This window comes from Fomitopsis serialis, assembly GCF_022376445.1.
Source record: "Fomitopsis serialis strain Sig1Antser10 chromosome Unknown B0H18scaffold_44, whole genome shotgun sequence".
NCBI classification, from domain to species: Eukaryota; Fungi; Basidiomycota; class Agaricomycetes; order Polyporales; family Fomitopsidaceae; genus Fomitopsis; species Fomitopsis serialis.
The window spans coordinates 274,006-292,574 of NW_025955004.1; the positions used below are offsets into that span (position 1 = coordinate 274,006).

At 55.5% G+C, this 18,569-nt stretch overlaps 5 protein-coding genes across 5 annotated transcripts; 4 read left to right on the plus strand and 1 right to left on the minus strand.

Moving 5' to 3' along the window:
* Positions 1 to 486: 486 nt before the first annotated feature.
* Positions 487 to 2,344, plus strand: B0H18DRAFT_1120243 (uncharacterized protein; the record flags this gene model as incomplete). Its single annotated transcript, XM_048034076.1, has 2 exons — positions 487 to 611; positions 679 to 2,344. The coding sequence occupies 2 exons, from the start codon at positions 487 to 489 to the stop codon at positions 2,342 to 2,344; spliced, it is 1,791 nt and encodes a 596-aa protein (XP_047892233.1).
* Positions 2,345 to 7,362: 5,018 nt separating this feature from the next.
* Positions 7,363 to 8,146, plus strand: B0H18DRAFT_1120245 (uncharacterized protein; the record flags this gene model as incomplete). The annotated part of the gene is made up of 6 exons (XM_048034077.1): positions 7,363 to 7,464; positions 7,522 to 7,566; positions 7,629 to 7,691; positions 7,887 to 7,974; positions 8,025 to 8,068; positions 8,120 to 8,146. The coding sequence occupies 6 exons, from the start codon at positions 7,363 to 7,365 to the stop codon at positions 8,144 to 8,146; spliced, it is 369 nt and encodes a 122-aa protein (XP_047892234.1).
* A 1,028-nt stretch (positions 8,147 to 9,174) lies between these two features.
* B0H18DRAFT_1120246 (uncharacterized protein) lies at positions 9,175 to 10,501 on the plus strand (the record flags this gene model as incomplete). The annotated part of the gene is made up of 10 exons (XM_048034078.1): positions 9,175 to 9,215; positions 9,280 to 9,292; positions 9,349 to 9,403; positions 9,456 to 9,506; positions 9,569 to 9,798; positions 9,878 to 9,922; positions 9,985 to 10,050; positions 10,109 to 10,331; positions 10,383 to 10,426; positions 10,475 to 10,501. 10 exons carry the CDS (start codon positions 9,175 to 9,177, stop codon positions 10,499 to 10,501), a joined length of 795 nt encoding a protein of 264 aa, XP_047892235.1.
* Positions 10,502 to 12,467: 1,966 nt separating this feature from the next.
* B0H18DRAFT_452492 (uncharacterized protein) lies at positions 12,468 to 14,535 on the plus strand. Its single transcript, XM_048038163.1, has 15 exons — positions 12,468 to 12,647; positions 12,703 to 12,715; positions 12,773 to 12,827; positions 12,881 to 12,931; positions 12,990 to 13,222; positions 13,284 to 13,334; positions 13,394 to 13,456; positions 13,511 to 13,570; positions 13,628 to 13,715; positions 13,766 to 13,809; positions 13,860 to 13,882; positions 13,942 to 13,962; positions 14,024 to 14,151; positions 14,204 to 14,354; positions 14,417 to 14,535. Exons 1-14 carry the CDS (start codon positions 12,604 to 12,606, stop codon positions 14,230 to 14,232), a joined length of 903 nt encoding a protein of 300 aa, XP_047892236.1. The 5' UTR covers positions 12,468 to 12,603; the 3' UTR covers positions 14,233 to 14,354; positions 14,417 to 14,535.
* On the minus strand, positions 14,526 to 17,813 carry B0H18DRAFT_452489 (Eisosome component PIL1-domain-containing protein). The gene is made up of 6 exons (XM_048038162.1): positions 17,610 to 17,813; positions 17,473 to 17,554; positions 17,043 to 17,423; positions 16,962 to 16,994; positions 15,889 to 16,912; positions 14,526 to 15,837 (listed from the first exon to the last, which is right to left on the minus strand). The coding sequence occupies exons 1-6, from the start codon at positions 17,726 to 17,728 to the stop codon at positions 14,777 to 14,779; spliced, it is 2,700 nt and encodes an 899-aa protein (XP_047892237.1). The 5' UTR covers positions 17,729 to 17,813; the 3' UTR covers positions 14,526 to 14,776.
* Positions 17,814 to 18,569: the final 756 nt, after the last annotated feature.

Sequence of the window (18,569 nt, forward strand, 5' to 3'; positions counted from 1 at the left end):
CTCGGACGTGTATATGGCCAGCTCTGACGGGTATGGCCATACACGGTTGGATGGATGCACAGCGGATTGGATGACACCGGTGACATTGGATGACACTGCAGGTGCCAACTGCGGCTGTGGTTTGCGTACAGGCTATCACCACCCTCAAGCCATGGCACGGTGTAGAGTCCACGAGCCGAGGAGTGCTCCGGCAGTAGTGACTTGGGTGCAGTAAGTGCGAAGGTTGCTTGTCATACCCGCCGTATGCACGACGGTCTCGCTCTGCCGGTTGCAGGGCATGCCGGATATGACTCGATCTGGCCCCCGCCGAGCGGAGTGGGGCCACAGATTCGCCGAAAGGGGACATGACGGTCGCTCATTGGTCTCCTGGTGCTGTACAGATGGCAAGCCACATCCGACGGCTGATAAGCAAAAGCGTCGAAAAGTTTGTCATCCTTCTATCCCTGCCACTTGCTGCGCACCCTTGCTACTGTGTCTTCAAGCGTCATGTCGGATTATGTGCCTAACTTCGTGCTCGCAGAGGTGCCGTCGTGGAGTGCGACTGACAATCTCCTCAATGACGAAGATGTGATGGGGCTCCAGGAGGATCGCTCGCCGGTGCCATCGACGGGGTACGGTACTCCCGGGGTTGATTGGACTGTGCCTGTGCTGACCCTAAACGAACCTATGACAGGTTAGGCGAGCTCGCCAGCGCACGCCAGGTCGGGAGGCAGACGTGGGAGCCCGTCAACTTAGCACGGAGCGGAATGCGAGCCCCTCGGGAGTGACCCCGTCTCAATCGACAGAGGTGTCCCAACCGGATCAGGCGACGGACAACCCGGCGAGCGAGGCAGAGGCGCTGGGAGGGATTGAGGAAATGCTCAACACGTCCCTGGGGTCGGAAAGGCCGCACCCTCCCCCATCAACTGGGCCAGTCCGTACGCCAGCTACCGCCCCCGTTACCCGTGCGCGCTCGGCTTCCTCGCTGACGCCGTCATCGAGCACGGAGACGACGTCTAAGCCTAAGCGGGGGCGCCAGTCTCAGCCCGTGGCAATGCTGGACATCGAGGCGAACAAAAAGCGGGAGCTTCTGCCGCTACCAGCGGAAACTACAGCAAAGGCGGCCCTACCTATCCTGAACGCCAACACCTTACGGGTTAACGATAAGGTCGACGCTCTTCGGGCGTTGGTTGAAGGAGAAAAACAACAGCTCCAGCAGACTGTGCTGCGAATGACAGACACCCTCGGAAACGTGGAGGAGGGCGTGCTGGCTCGCTTCCTCGAGAAGATCGCGGACGAAACGAGCCGCGCTGTGCGCAACACCGTCGAAAGTCGCCTGGAGAATGTCACGAAGCAGATTGCGGAAACACAGGGGGCCATTACCGCCCTGCGCGGGAGCCACAACGCCATGGCGCACAGTGTGACCAACCGTCTGGGGCGTCTGGACCGTGCGGTGGCTCAAGGCGCAGACGACCTCAGTAAGCTAACGGACCAGCACTGGACGCTCGTCGACGCAAACTCCACTGTGCAGGACACCCTCCAGGAGTTGCGGCAGAACTACTACCTCGAGAATCCGAACCCGTATGCGCCTCCCATCGAAGAGCAACAGACTGACGACGACGGCCCGGAGGACGTCATCCACGTCGCTACGCTAGGGGCCCTCCCCAGCGACACCCCCATGAACGCACAGAGCGACCGCGTGGCGTCTCAGCCCGCCGCGGTGGCGAACACCGCTTACGAGGTGGCTTTCCCGCCCACGTACGCCCAGGCCACGCACGCCCACGGAACTCCCGTGGCCTTCGGCCGCGCGCCCGCGGCTACGGGCGCCCCCACAGGTCCACCCCCACTGGCTGGTCCACGCGAGAACACCGGCCGTCGTGAACGTACTCACGGCGCTCGTGACATGCCTACGCCTGCTTCAAAGCGACCTAGAGTGGGTAGTGCACCCGTCATGCCCCGTCGCGGTGACGGAGGGAGTCAAGGCGGTGGACAAGCCGCTGCCACGGGTAGCGGCCGTGGTCATGTTGCCACAGGGAGCGGCCGGGGGCACGCGCAGAATGGTGAGCCCAATGGTCGTGTTCCGGGGGCTCTGCTGCAAGGCCGAACACGCATCATCTTTGGACCCATGATGTGGACACCCGAGCGGGCGCAGGAGCAGTTCCTCGCGGCGACAAAGATGGCACGCGACCGTGTGCGCCTTCGCGACAAGTCGATCGCCAAGGTCACGGTGCATACCACCAATCCGCAGTTGGTATGCGTGTCATTCAAGTCCCATGGCGAGGCAAGCCTCTTCATGGACTGCTGGACGTTGTCCGCAGACCAGTGCCCTTACCCGAATGTGACGGCAAAATGGCAGAATATGTAGGCTATGCGAATGCTGAGGTCTCAATGTCGTTCTGAGCATGTACCTAGTGACGCATCATGTACGCCGTTACGTGTGGCCTCCTGGAATATACATGGGAATATGGCATTGAAAATGACGAGTGACGCTCTGCGCACCGCCTTTGAGGCATTCGACATTGTTCTCCTCCAAGAAACCCATCTCAGGCCGGGTCAGGAGGACCAGATCGAGATCAAGGACGGCTATGACCTCTTCGTCAAGTCGCGTGCAGACACACCAGAAATGCGGGCTCCGGGTGGTGGAGTGGCCGCACTGGTGAGATCGTCACTGCATGGAACACATCTAAGCACTGCGGGCAGTCCGGATATCATGGTACTGAAGATCGGGAGCCTCACGATAATAAACGCGTACATCCCCCCCGTGCAGTCACACTGGTACCGTCTCTCCACGCTGGGGCCCCACGAAGTCCTGGCGGAGGTACTTGCAGTGACGTCCGCAACAGAACAGCCCTCCATCCTCATTATGGGTGACCTGAATGCTCGGACGAGCTCCCTCACGGCACATGACTCTCATGGCAGGGCTACCCCAGATCTGGCAGCAGTAAATCAGCACGGGCGAGTACTCCTCCAACTCTGCCGAGACTATGAGCTCGAGCTCGTAAATGGCACGACGCTACAGGATGCAGACAGCTTGGCTCGCTTCACTTCCTTCCAGCCGAATGGCTCCTCGGTGATAGACTATGCGGTGGTATCACGGACAATACACGACACAGCGTTGGTGCGGATGCGGGTCCTGCCTCGCTGGGCACCGTGGTCGGACCATAGTTTGATCGGTGTGGAGGTGGACAGGTCAGTCTGCGCACTGGACGAAATAGTAAGCGGATCAGTCGCCTTGCCAAGCGGAATGACACGAAAAAGAGAGGCGCAGACCACATCACCATCCGTACTGGACACCACTCTGGCCAGAGCACTGGCAGCAACACAGTCACTACCCGACGCGCTCCACGCGCTCTACGGATATGATCTGTGCCCTTCGCGCTCAGCAAAACACGTCTACACCGACGGATCTGCGATGCGGCGCGCGGATGGTACTACACATGCAGGCGCAGGAATATACTGGGGCTATGGGAACCGGGACAACCAGGCTCTCATCGTCCCTACGCCGGCGACGAACAACCGAGCAGAGCTATATGCTGTCCTGGTCGCGATCGCAATGGCAGACCCATGCATAGCCCTCCGCATACACACAGACTCAGAGTATGCTATCCGGTGTGTGTGCCACTGGGCCCCGAAGTTTGCAGCGCTAGGCTGGCGATGTGCAAATGCGGACATACTCCAGAACATAGTCGCGCTCCTACGGCGTCGGCCAGCGTCCGTAGGTTTCATTTGGGTGAAGGGGCACGCCGGCAACGCTAACAACGAGGCTGCGGACGAGCTGGCGCGCACGGGGGCAAGGATGCCCGGGCCAGATGTGGAGTTCTCTACAGTCCTCCCACCGCAATGGCCGCTCGCGTCGGGACCGAGACCGGACAGTACTGCTCACCTGAAGGTCTACACGAACCTCCCTGAACACACGTTGCCCCGGCCGCCCGCAGAGATGGTGATACGTACCAGCAGGTTGGAGAACGTCGTCGAGCCCTCCGCCGAAGCCCTAAACTTGAGCAACCTACGAGAGAAACACATCAAGGAATTGCTGTCGCCGGGGAAGCCTGATGCGAGCTTCTGGGAGGCTTACCGGGGGATGGTTGACCCCAAACCTCGTCCGCCCAGGGTGTCGGCGGTGGAGCTCCAGGCCGCCTTCGAGCCACGAATGAACCCGCCCACGGAAGTGCCAGAGCTTTTCAACGCTGCGAGACTAGGTGTTAACCGCCAATGGATGCGATATCTGCCCTCAGTAACAGTGGACGAAAGCGCGCAGGGGTATTTCGCGCGGCCGTGGACCATCGAGGAGGTCGCAGATGCAAAAGAGCACATTAGGAAGCACTCCATGTCGTCTGCTGTTGGTCCCGACCGCGTGTCGTACGAGCGCGTACTGCGCATCCCTAACGAGGAACTTCAGCGGTTATTCCAGAGCTGTGTGGATTCGCGCGATGTCCCTACCGCATGGCTGACCGCATCCCTCACTGGCATTGGAAAGCGCGGAAAAGACCTCGGGGATGCAACGAACTATCGAGCTGTGGGGCTGGAGAGCTGCTTGCTCAAAATGCTTACCTTGATGGTCGAACGGCGGCTACGAGGATGGGCTGAGGAGACCGGGAAGCTGCCGATGACGCAGAACGGATTTCGTGCAGGGAGGCGTACCAACAACAACAGTTTCGTACTGCGGGCGGCAATCGAGAAGGCCCGTAAAATGGGAAAACCCTTGTATGTCGCGTTCGTGGACCTCTCCAATGCCTTCCCCTCCGTCGATCAACCTACACTATGGGCTAAACTGTACGCCACCGGATGCCGAGGCCCCTTGTTTGACTGGCTGAGAGCCCTCTACTCCCGCTTGGAGTATGTTGTCAAGTTCGCCGGCGACTTCTCAGACAGGTTCTGTGCGCTCGCTGGAATACTGATTGGAGATCCTGCTTCGCCTATCCTATGGAATCTGTTCCTCGCGGACCTTGTGATGCGCCCCCACCCAGACGACATTGTACTCGGAGGCATGGCTGTCTCGCACCTCGAGCAGGCAGACGACATTGTCATCTTCTCGACGTCTGCATCTGCTGTCCAGCAGAAACTCAATGACCTCGCGGCGTGGTGCTCGATCAACTTCGCCACGATCAATGCGACAAAAACACAGGTCATGGTGTTCAACGCGAGGCTCCAACCAACGACATTGGAGCTGCAAATGACCGTGAATGGGAAGCTCATCGAGGTCGTGCAATCTTACACGTATGTCGGGCTGCTATTCTCGTCGGAGCCGAAGGATATATTTGCACCGCATAACGAACGTAAGGCTTCCGTGGCCAGGAGAATTGCGAATGCGTGTCTATCAGTCGAGTCCTACGTGACGGAACTGCCGCCCTGGGCGGCACTAACATTGTACCAGACACATGTTGATCCTCACCTGATCTCCGGATGCGAGGTGGCACTGGACGTGCGAATGGCCCCACTCGCGCAGCTTGCCTCAGTGCAACACGTCTATCTGCGGCGAGTCATGGGCCTCAACCCACGGGCCATCTCCGCTGTACTCTACACAGAGACGGGCTTGTGGCCAATCCGGTATCGCCGCTTGTCGTTGGCCTTGCGATACCTTCTATATCTACTTTCCCAACGTCCACCAATACCTCTTGCAGCCTTGGCTGAAGCTCGCTCTATGGCTCATGAGGGGACAGCTTCGTGGCTCGGGGACCTCCGTCATGCTCTCGCGCTGCTACCCGTACCTGTCGAGCTCGACCTACGGATGCCGCTGACGATTGAGTATGTCACCGAATGCACTGGGGAACTGCGTGACGCAATGCACACGTACCTACGGGAGAAATACGGTCCTCCCATCGGCTCGCTGTGTTGCAGATGCGTCCCGCAAGATCGCCGGTGATGGAGCGCCGCCCGTATCTCTCTGTACCAACTCGCACCCATCGTCTCGCCCTATGCCGCCTGGTTGCCTCCGACCATCCTTTGCGGTGGAGCAACTGCGCCGACGTGTCCCACCAGTGCCGCGTGAACGCAGAATTTGCCGATTCTGTAAGCGCAAGAATGCAGTGGAGGACGAAGCACATGTCTTGCTCACCTGCGCGGATGACACGCTAGCAGACCTACGGGGCGCCTTCCTCATAAGGGTGTTCAGAGCGCGTACGAGTCTACGGGTCAAGTGGGCTCTGGGCCGACCAGGACACTTCCTAATGGAGTTGGTGACAGACGGAGATGCAGTGGCTCTGTTCGGAGAATACGTACATTCAGTCTTTCAGCGGTGCGAGTCTGTCCCGGTGATGGTCGTCTCCGAGGAGGAGCTTGTTCTCCTACCACCATAGAGTGAGCTGGTCAAGCGATCCCCGCGTGCGACTACATCATCGCTACTGCTTATGGGACAACACTGGCAACGACGACTTCAGTCGAATCAATGGGCGGATCCAACGACTGTGCCCCGGCCCCTGCTTCTTTGAACGGTGACCGTGGACAGCGGAGGCTCACTGGAATTTGCCCGGTGCTCGGTGAGTTATGTCAGACTGTCGGGGGACCGCAGCTGACTCCTGGAGGTTTTGCCAGATTTCCTGCCAGGTTTTAACCGAGTAACCCGCCCAGCTGTACAGCTAGAGGGCCAGGGCTGAAAGATGGCGACCTCCGAGAGGGTCATGGAAGCAGGGACGGGGTACAGGGGGTCATAACATTGGAGATCGTAGTCTAGTCAGTAGTCCTATAGGTAGTGGTGTTGTAACTTAGTGAGCGCTGTCATCGTCAAGATGCTGCTGGGCGCTACCGCGCTCCCGGCCGATGACTAAATGGACCCACCCTCCTCCTCCTCCTCCTCCCAGACATCTTTCCCTCTCAGAAGTTGCAACAAGAGACGGAAGGCTTCGGAAAAATATGAGGAACATACTAGATGGTATTTCAATGCATTCTTGAGACCCACAGACGAAGCGCCCAAGGGATGCAGTCAGCCGAGACTGTACCAGTGTCATTATTGAGGCGCGGAAGGCATTCATCGATTTCTTCTCCTCGAATGTGCTACACATTCAATTCATCAAACTGCACAAAAGCATTGAGTACGAGGTAAAGAACATTGTACATAAATCCCAGAATATTTGACGGGACGGAGGAAACGGAAGTTGAGTAATTGCATTACTGTCGCGATTGCATTGCAGGGCCACTGATAGTATCGCTGATGTGACGGCGTGTTCAGCGCTGTGTCCCGCTTGCGTCTGGTGTCCACCACATCCGACTATGAATGATCTGGAGCTGCCATTGTACAGACATACAGACGTCACAGTAAGCGGGACGGTGGGACAGGTGTATGAGATGATCTCGGCAACGTTCATTTCAAGGAAGGGTATACGACGACGGGCGTGTCGTTCTTCGTGTCTGTTATTGACGAGATTCTTCATAGAAGCTAGGTCAATTATGTGTGCGCTGGGCTCCGCCGTCGTGCAATGGTTTTTCGCGTGGCGGATCTACGTGGTGTCCACTGTTAGGGCTCGTGTGTTGGTAGCGGGCATCGTGACGGTGCGTTGTTCATTGCGCCTCGGTTGGGGTGTATCACTGAACGGACTTGATTTGTAGCTATCGCTCGTACAGGCAACATGCGGGATCGTTGTGGGAGCGGAGGTGAGTGGCTCTACTGAGTCTTCATTCAATCACACTACCACTCACGGAATGTTGCATCGCAGGTGAAGAGTACGACGTCCGTCAAAGACATCTTCTCGACCTCGAGACGCATATGCCTCATCGCTGTAAGCTGTGACCTCTGACATAGTCACCGTATTCTGCGATCTCATTCACGATCATGGTTTCAGCTGTGGGTGGGCGGTGCTGCACTCAAGCTGCACTAGTGGACATTGTCGTCGCCGTTACCATGGCGATTCTAGCAATGGGATAAGGTTGGCTATGCGGATGGTTACAGTATGGTTGACTATTGGCACTTGTAGATGGTGCGGCGGAAGACGGGTATACCTGCGACGGACTTGCTGGTCGACAAGATCAGCCGTTTGGTTGTGGAGACCGGTACTATCACAGGTATTAGGCTCATTGACGTGCTACAGATGTGTCTGACCAGTTGCATGTAGCGAGTGTTGCCATCGTAGGATTTGTTCTGGCAGTCGTGTATCCAGTGAGTTCGTCTCTAGGCCTGTCCTGTCAGCTCATTGGATCGTATGTGCAGAAGAAGGGATATTTTCAGCCAGCGTAGGTCGCATGGTACGGAAACAGTGTACAACTACGAATACGTCATGATCAGCATATACATTCTTGCCAAAGTGTGAGCTTCGCATGTCTTCCGGCTGTACACCACAACTTATGTCGCCTCACATACAGGTATTCCAACACATTCGTCACAATTTGCTGAATCGGACCACCCGGACTGATTCCAAAAGACTTGAAGCAACGACCATATAATCTCGATTTCCCTGGGATATGATGCGCATCCACTAGTCCCAACATTCTGCCAGTCATGTACCTCGGTAGTGTTACCCGTTTGTCCCGAACGTCCTCTGATGCACATCAGGCTGTCCGTAAGAGCATCGCTTCACTGCATGTAGAGAGTTAATGTGGTGGCCCTTAGATGTCATTCTTGTCTGTGAAGCTGACGGCGAACGTGAGCCATACTAGTGCATCATTGTATCATTATGGAGGTTCTCGGAGCTTGGTGTCTTCCATATCGAACGACTATGCGATCGATCGGTGCCGGTGAGTGTCGAAGTGCAACGTTGGCCTCAAGTAGTGATGTTGGCTTTTTGATTCCGATGATACATGTACTGCATGTTCTGCGCCCTTGATATAGGGCAGTATATGCCTCGTATCATACACTAGCATGTGTCGCTACTTTGAACTATCAATTGTCAGAACATTGGCGCTTACAACAGATCCGGGCAGTTGACCGCCCACTTGTCCGTGCTCCTCAGCGGTAGCTGACACCGAGTTCCGACGTGCCTGTTAGGACAAGAAGAATTGGGGAGTCACCGATGCTGTAAGTAATCAAAATTTCACTGTTAAGCGTGTCCAATGGATCAAGGATACTGTGCTTAGGCTGATCCCGTCTGTCGCATGTACCCATGGAGCTGATACTGACTACGCTCTTCGCAGTTTCAACAGCGCAAGTTATACATCAGGAGCGGTGTCATCGATAAGGTTTACTCCTGATGACCATCATAGCTGCATGCTCATAAGCCGACAGCAAATCGGTTCGTCAAGGCAAGTAACACGACAACTGGTCTCACCATGCCATTGTTAGGCGGACATTCTGTGACCATACCACAGTTGTACGTGTCCCATTTGCAACTCGAGGTCTCCGTAGACGTTACTGAGGGCCTGTCGAATCCTCAGTGCCGGTCCTATAGTGAGCCTGTGGTTTTTCTGGTGTCAAAAAGTTCATGTGTCGAGCGCTTGCTCCAGCTTATCGGCTACTTCCTCAACTGGGCACTCCTCGGAGTCCTCAACGTGCAAGTTTGTGCGTCCCTAATATTGATGTTGAAAGCGGCGACATTCATGATCGCCTGCAGATCTCTACCATGTCACTTTCACTCGCGACCCAATCGTGATGCAATGTCTCGGTACGTTCACATCGCATCTCGACTGAATCACTCGAGTAGGTTGGCCTTACCCAAGCCTGCAGTCTATGGCATTCTCCTATTCGAGTGGGTTCAGACTGGCTTGCTCACTGCGGGTGCCTTTGAAGTCTTCGTATACCGCTACGGAGATGTCGAGGCGTTAGGGTTGGTATACAACGGGTGGTTCTCCCTACCTATCATGTGTGCACTCGTTTCAATGGTCGTCCAGTGGTTTTTCGCGTGGCGCATTTACATGCTATCGAAGTTACGCATACTGATGGGAGGGATTATCATAGTACGTTCTTCATCTTACGACTTTTGCGCGATGAGTCGGTGAAACTGACATAGTTTTCGTCGTCTTTGGATACTGTCAGCTGTCATTGCTTCAGGGTATTTGCGGGATCATGGTAGGTGCCAAAGTAAGCTGAGCCTATATGATTTGCCGACTGGTACATATGAGGCTAACACCGTTGTGTTCCAGTTCAAGACCGTCTCGTCAACTGCGGTGGGCATATTTGCGGATGCGTACCTTCCCACTGTCCTCATAGTGAGTCCAACCGTAGATCATTTGCACCACTCAGGGTGGTTCTTGACAATGAATACAGATATGGCTCGTCGGAAGTGCTGTAGTAGATGTCGTTATTGCAGTAACAATGACGATACTGGTGAGTGAGAAGATTGAGGGCAGCAGGCTCACTGGCGGAGGTACTGGAACACTCACTAACATCTACTGGTGGAAGATGGTCAGACGGAAGACGGGCATACAACAGACAGACAAAATGGTCAACAAGCTCATACGCCTAATAGTTGAAACTGGAACTCTGACCGGTGTGTACGATGCCTCTGGCGATGACCAAACTTGACCTCAATTCATTGTAGCGACTATCGCAATTGTCGGCCTGTCTCTGATAGTCGCGTTCCCGGTACGTCACGACTCGCGTGAACTCACTGTGTGTACTCACTAGTTCTAGGGTATCTTATACTACGAACCGGCGTGAGTATTTTGACATCAATTTGATCGGACGTTACTGAACGCTGCATACCCTTCACAAAAGCCTCCAAAGTCTTGCGAAGTTGCAAGTAAATTTCTGAACAACAGGAACAGTAATGCTAAGCTGGCTCGTTTCAGGTACTCGAACACATTTGTCACGAACCTTCTCAATCGCGCCTACGTCAACAGCACCCTTCAGTCGGACCTAAGCAACGCGATGGGTCATATCATTTGTCACTCGTGCCCGTGGCGCAAGACCTCGAATCTGCCGAAGATATGGTGCTCCCGACCGGATACAGGGGGGAGACAGATCTGTTGCTTATCCTATCCAGATAGCCTCCGACTTCGTGTTGAACAAACAATCTATTTGACAGTGCGTGCTACACCCGCAGAGTTACAAATCCACTTCTGTTTTTGACCTCCTTGATGGACGTCGATGGATGGTTCCCTTCGATAAGAATAGACCGGTTCGCGTCGCACTAATATTGTTTCTGCTTCTAGGGTAGCAAGGTGGCCCTATCCTCAGGCTTCCGCAACGTCTGCGACCTACAACGGCTTTGCCTCGTGTGAAGTCTCACAAGAGCGAACCGGTGTATGGTATCCTCGTATTCATATCCACATGGAACACTGCAGCACTTCTATAAACCATTCGAAGTCAACGTCCCGGAACTTGCCAATGAGCAATCGGGCTTTGTGTCCAGCATCACTCACCGCAAGCAACGCTGAGGTACAGCCTGAGCATGTAGGTGCCTCAGTCAGGTCAGCGGAATTCTACTCACTGATGTTTTTTCGACCTGTGTCCAAGGTTGGTGCTGTGACCAGTAAGCTCGAGCCTTACGTTCCTGTCACTAGTACTTACTCCTGTGCTCGTTTGCGGGCGCCTCAATAACCTACTAGACTCCGCGTGCTGCCAAGAGAAGACTTAATACACACGATATGTGTCGTCTTCAGTGATTTTTGAGCTGTTGATATAGGCGATTCCTCCCGTCAATGCCTGATGTGCTCTCACTGCCTGCAGCCTCATATTGAAGCCACACTACACCTTAGTCGGACGGTAACACAATGCAGTTCATGCTGCAAATCTTGGGGTCGGTACGACATCGTTAAGCTTCTCACGCATGTCTGAATTGACCTTGCAGTGCACGTTGCCCAGTGAGGAGATTGTCGCGTAACGTGAGATTTGCGTGATACACAACCACGATACCGATGACTGTGTCGACGTCCTAGCCAGAATGCTGCGCATTGAACGCAGAACTCGATGCGGACAATTGCCTTGGTATTGCTCAAACTTGCATCTCAAGCTAACGGGTGTTTGCGGTGGAATGCATCAGGCACGTAGTGTGTTCTGTCCCCAACACCTATGTACGATACTGATGGGCCGTGAACCTGTCTTACACAGCCCTCGACGATCTGAGCGCTCGGGCCATCATTTGCTCTATGTAGATCTGCCCTGCTTTCAAATGCTTCCGCCTCGGTCCAGTAAGGAACGCAGAGTCCGTCATGAACACCGCATCATTTTGCATCCGTCGGTGCTGATTCGATACTTTGCGCTACGTCGATCTAGGAGGCTACTTTGAGGGTTTGTCGTCGTTGGTTTGATTTATATGTGAGCACCGGCAAGTCCCAAGTTGATTGACCGTACTTGGCACATGCAGCCTGATGCAGCCTGATAGCGTCATTGAAAGTTGAACAATCGCTGATTAGCTTCCCATTACAGGATGCATCCCGGTCGACTCAATCGCGACTGATGCGATGAAGCAATCATCGCCCTCAAGTTGAGGTTGCTTGATGCCCTGGGAGAGCAGCTGCGCACTCATGAGATTGTGACCAATCCATGCAGTCCGCTGCGCTAATGCCCACGCCGATCTCCTCGCATGCTCCTATCCGAGTCTACAGATCCGTTTGATCGCGTTTCATAACGTACTAAGTAGGTCGAGACGCCGGGCTATGACCAATTGCATCGGCCGGTCCACAAATCTCAGGTCAAGTCGACCACACAGCTTCTCGGGTACCTTGTTGATGGCGGCGCGTGGAGTGCGATAAGTTGAACGCTACTGCGAAGCAACCTCGCTCGCGTTGCGTACGCAAGCCTATTTCTCGTCCTCCCGGATGGCATCCAGCGTATTGCCCGCTGCTCACTCCCTTGACGGCCTGTGCGTTTCCCTCAATTTTCCTCGGAAGCAACTACTAACTGCCTTGTATCTCTAGCGCTGGACCGCCTGTATGTGTACAGAAAAGCTTGCTCTAAGGACCAGGTTCTGACCCATTCGGTCTCAAGCTGGTTGGATATTTCTTCAGCTGGGCACTTCTCGGCGTACTTAATGTTCAGATTTGTGAGTACTACTTCAAACGATTGTCCCGAACTTGTCGTTTGAATATCAAATAGATCTGTATTATGTCAAGTTTCGAAAGGATCATACTTTCTTGCAGGTCCTAGGTAAGACGCATTGCCCTTGGGTCAGGCCTGAGGTCCTCGCTGAACACACTGCCGACAGTCTACGCCATTCTTGCCTTAGAATGGATACAGACAATACTGCTCACCGTCGACGCATTTGATTCCTTTGTTTACCACTATGGCGATCCGGCCGCATTGACAAGCACAAATCGTCCCGGATGGTTCTCGCTCCCCCTTCTTTGTGGGCTGGTTTCGACGCCGGTGCAATGCTACTTTGCGTGGCGGATCTGGAAGCTGTTCAGGACTGTCATTCTTTGCGGCATTCTCGTGTTTGTAAGTCAGGCTCAACTCGACTGACGCCGACTGAATCGAGATTTACGGTGGACCGCTCTAGTTTTCCATAGTCCAGCTTATTTTTGGTATCATCACCGTAACAGGTGTCCAGGCCAGTGCATTCCATCTGTATCACCGGGTGTGCCAGGGCTGAGGTCAGACACTCATCAGCTCAGAGATGTGTCTACTACCAGTGAGATAGGATTGTCGAGAACGGCACTGGCAGTCGACTGCGTGAGTTCGGTTGGCATCCGGTTGCGTAGCATACTCATCACTACCCGACTGCAGATCTTTTTGGGCGGAAGTGCCCTCGTTGACGCTATCATTGCCGTGGCAATGACCATCTTGGTCAGTTCATTGTTGGCGTTCGTTGAGTCGATTGCTGGCTGATCCTCAGATCTACAGCTGTTGAGACTCAAGAATGGCATGCTGAAGACGGATATGATGATCAACAAGGTCATCCGTTTCGGTGTCGAAAGCGGCATTCTCACGGGTAGCATCGTTACACTGTTAGTGCGGGATGTAACTAACGCCAAAACACAGCCAGCGTCGCAATAATCGGCCTCGTGTTGGCGATGGGATGTCCGGTGTGTCATATTCGTGCACATCTAATCACGATGGCTTATGGTCTTTGTAGGGAAAGCTGTACTACGAGCCTGTGTAAGTCCCCAGAGCAGCGTCTCTTAACAATCACTTATTATGTCTGGTCTCTTGTGCAGCATATACATCCTGAGCAAGTTGTGAGTACTCCAATGCCTCAATGAGCGTGAGTGTGTTGTGAGTCACTGACGCGGTGAGCAGGTACGCCAACACGTTCATCACCAACCTTCTCAACCGTACCATGGACCGCACGAATTCCGGCAGCGCGATCCGCAATACCAGCTGGGCCCGGGATACAATGCAAATAGACGTCGAGATGGCTGGCAATGGTGCGTGCCCGGTTCGCGCTCCCGTGTGGTAGTTCTCTGATGATAACCACAGGTATCCCTCCGGGCAAGACTGCTCGTTGACATCAGCCGTGTTCTCGTCATCCTCAACTGACATGCGCATCATTGACAGTCATATCTTTTGTCGGGTACGACGGCGAGTGCTGCACAATGGTGTCGGCCCCGTTGAACGACTTGGACATATGGTGTGCACGATGATTGTTACGACATATTTATTCGCTTGACATGCCTGCGCCGGGACCGGCAGCAAGCAAGGACTCCTTCATCAGTCATATACAGAGGTCGCTCGTTGCTCGAGTGGATTTCGTGGTTCTTGTTGTGATGCCCTATTTAATCGTCGCGCATGTACTTACCATACAATGTGGATTGTGTAATGATTGTAGCTGGGCGTAATGATGCACAGCCAGCTGCTGTCCCCGGCCGCTAAGCAGAAGTTGTGGCCACGGAGAGCCGATCTTCAATTTCGGCATGTGCAGACTCTCAACTGGGGAGTCCGACAACGGCTCCAGTGATGGGGACATAAATAATTTGTGGACCGAATGAAACACCGGCCCAGTCGAGCAGCAGCCGATACACTGCTAAAAAGAACACTTGTTATGCTTCTGCGCTACCGCAGACTCATTCTCCCATCTTCGAGATTGGTCGCGAACTTCCCATGTTCATACCCTCCAGACTCACGTCCCTCCGGCCCAGTATACGCCGAGATGTAATCATAATCGTCGTCACTCCCCGCGACTTCTTGACCACCACGCGACGATCGATCCCCAAAAGCCTGCGCCGCAGACGTCGAACGGAAGCGTCCACTCCCATCCCCAGCATCGAGCGAGTCACGGCTGGAGAGGGGTGCCGAGGGCACGCGCGGTATAGACTGCCTGACGGCACCGGGCGCAGTGTTTCCTGACGGCGACGAGGGCAGCGGTCGCTTCTTCACCATCAGCGGGCCTGTGTCCACATTTGGCGCATCGGAACCGGGCACTGCGGGTATACTAGGGCTACGAGCCTGCCTCCTGAAGGCAGCCGCGGAAATCTTGCCTGATGCGGACGCTGCGGGCAGCGAGTAGAACGACCCTGGGGCAGTCGGCGTGGGGAGCGGCGAAGAGAGCGGCGAGGCGTACTCCGACTGGGGCGTCGACCTGTATGCTGTCATGTTGGTGTTTACGGAGAATGACGAGGGAGAGGGCGATGGACGTTGAAGAGCAATGGCGGGTACGGCTGTCGGAGGCCCGTCGCCGCTCACTCGGGATCGAGACGACACTGGGGACGCGGGCTCCCGATCCTCAGCAGACGACTGTGCGAGCGAGCTCGTTGGCGATGCAAGCGAGCGATCCCGTTCGCGTGTGTATCCGCTAAACTGCGAGCCACCTCCCGTGCTGACGCGTGGGCTGCCGGGAGGCGGAATGGCGGCGTCCATCGGAGGTCGAGGGGAAACGGTGCGGCGAGCAAACGGTGCCTGAGGCGGAATAAGCGGAGAGGGCGTCCGTTGGCTCGGCTCCGGGATGGTACTTGTCAGAGCGGAGCTTGACATGAGCGCGTCGATCTCCCGCGAGACCTCCCGCGCTGCGTCGGCGTCTTGGGTTCGCTGATCAACGGGTGGTGCCGGCACTTGTGCAGGCGGCGGAGAGGGAACGTAAGAGGCCGGTGCCTGGGTATTGCTTATTGGAGGTACTGCTGCAGTGTCCGAATCAGAGCCTGTAGATATTGTAGATGGTACTCGCATACCTGCATTCGACGACGATCGCTCGGACTGCTCAAAGCTCCGACGCCCGTCACCCTGGGCCGTCTGCTCCGCCACCTGGCTGTAACTCAGCACGTCGTCCGCGAAGCCACCCGAGGGCTCAAACTTGACCTTCCTGTCCTCCCTGCTCCGCCGTTCAGGCGACGTCTCCGCCTCGTCCTCCGGAGACATGTACGCCAGCTGCACGTCGTCCTCGCCTGCATGCCCCACGACAGACGTGTACATTGGCGGCGGCGACGAGTGCGACGTAGGCCTACTCTCCTGGGTGCCCCCCTTCTCACCTCCATTCGCGCCCGACTTGGGGTTGAATTTGTCCTCAAGTGCCTGGGCGATGCTCGACGAGAAGTCGTCTTGGGGCCGCTGGACGTCGAGCGATGGCGGGCGTTCGTTCGCGTGGGACGGCGCGTACACCCGCGAGTCGCGTGGGGGGCGCGGGCCGCCGAGCGCGGGGACGGTGGAGAAGCGCGAGACCCGCGCACCCGTGAGGCGGTCGCGATCCTCAGGCGAACGCATCGAGCTCATACGCGGCGAGTACGGCTCCTGCGGGAGGGCCCCGAATTCCCCGGTGTCTGCGGGGGGCGGCATGGGAGCGGCGATGTCAACATACGAGAGCGACTGGTTGCTGGGGGCCATGAACGGGCTGGAGGGCGCGAGCGAGAGAGCACCATACCCGCCGGCGAGGGGTGAGCGCGGCATCTGGCCGTTGGTGGACGCTGTGTCGGAGAGGCTGGCGTCGCCAGTGGGAGCGGGCATGACTACAGAGGTACGCCGGCTGGTGTCGCCCACTTGAGGAGTGGGCGCAAATCCATATTGTGTTGGTGGGAGAGATGCTATGTCCGAGTTGTCGTATGGATCGGCAGAACGAACGAGGCCGCCGAGATTAGGCTCTTGGGAGAAGCTAACAGTCGAGAGCGCACGACGAGCATCGGTAACGAGGTTCTCTGTGTTACTGTAGCCGTTGTAGTATGCTCGAGGGAGTCCAGGCTCCGTCCTGTCAAGAGGTATTTCCTGAGGGAGATGAGATGCGGAGGAGCTCAAACATGAACACCGGACGTACTGCAATAACCAATCTACCGTGATCGGCAATGATCTTTGAAGAGCGTCAGAATACGTCTATCGGCACTGAGACACTACGCACGATGCCCTTCTCGCAGCATTCCACGAGCCCTCCAAACTTGTAACCCAGCCACGCCTTCGACGTGGACCGCTTGTAATCGCTGAGACTGGCCTCCTCTGCCATGATGTCCGTGTCCATAATCCGGATCTCTTCTCGCAGCTTGTTGAGGTGATCCATTTGTGTCTGCAGGTTCTTGCTGTCCGGACCCATCTTGCTAAGCTTCTTCTCGGCGGATTCGGCTTCAGCAGCGAGAGACTTGCGTCGGCGTCGAAGCTCGTCCAGGCGTTCCTCTCGCGTGCGCACTGACTTCATTTGTTCACGTACAGAACCGTGGTGATTTGCGAAGACTTGCAGCGCATCAGAGAAGTGCAAATAGAGTGCACAAGACGCGGAAAGCGTGTCCTTCGCGCTCGTCAATACGACGGCCTGCCACGACGAGTTGTAGACTCACCCCTAAGTCGTCGCCTTCACCCATTCCCCATGCCTTCAGCGCCTCCGACGCTCTCGCAATATCAGCGCTCAGCCTCTGCAGTCTGTGAGCGGTTTCCCTACATTAACGACCGTCGGGAATCGCTGTAGGTAACATACGAGTTGAGCACAGCTTTCTCAGCTGTGATCAGTTCCTGTAACGCACGGAGGTCCTTGTTTCCTCCGAGCACAGGCAGCGTCGAGTTGTGCGCAATCTTCTTTGCTGCCGTCCGGAACATGCTGGATACGTAGATTTGGGTGTACTGGTAGTCGATTAGCAGCCGTGGCGATTGGATGGTACTGTGGTCTGATAATTGGTCGTTTGCGACAAGCTTTCAGAGGTGTGCACAGTCGTGCGAGCGGCTGCGGGTTGTGCTTGCTGAAGTGTAGTCTTCCGTTAAAACTTGTCCTATTGATATACCATACCTAGAGCGGTGCTGGGAGAGTGGGTGTGTGGCGGAGAAGAGGAGAGTCCCTCCGAGTCAGTCAGGAGACCGGCTGCTCCAAGAGATAGCGTTACAGTCATAAGCGCCTTCATATTCCGCTCACTCGGCCGACTCGGAGTCCGCTTGCACTGCTCGGTGTGAAAAATGAAACTTGGTTAAAACGTTGGTTCCGCCTAACTTCATAAACTTCCCAGTTGCCAAGTTGGGGGACAGGGAGTACTCAGCATCCTCAGTGTCGCAGCTGGTAGAGACATAAAGGCATGTATACGTCCAGTAACGGCCCAATATCCAGTCACTGAGGTTACTTCAAGTCATGATCCCGTACGTACGGCGCAAGTACAGTATTGTCGCAGACCTCTCATACATATTACGGATAAGTCGGCTGGGCGACGTGTCATTGAAGGGAAGTACTGTATATGTAAGTCCGCTCGTATCCAGAGGATGCATCCAGCGAGTCTTGGCACGCACCATTCGTCAAACAGAAGGCTTGTCCAGCACGAAGCCTCCAAGTTTTTGAATGGGATACACCACCGATCTATCGCCGCCGAGTTCCCGCTGACACTGCCGCTTTCTTGGCACCCTCCGCGTCGGGGGCCGCAGGAGTGAGTGCTAGACTGATGTGGCCGAGGGTCGA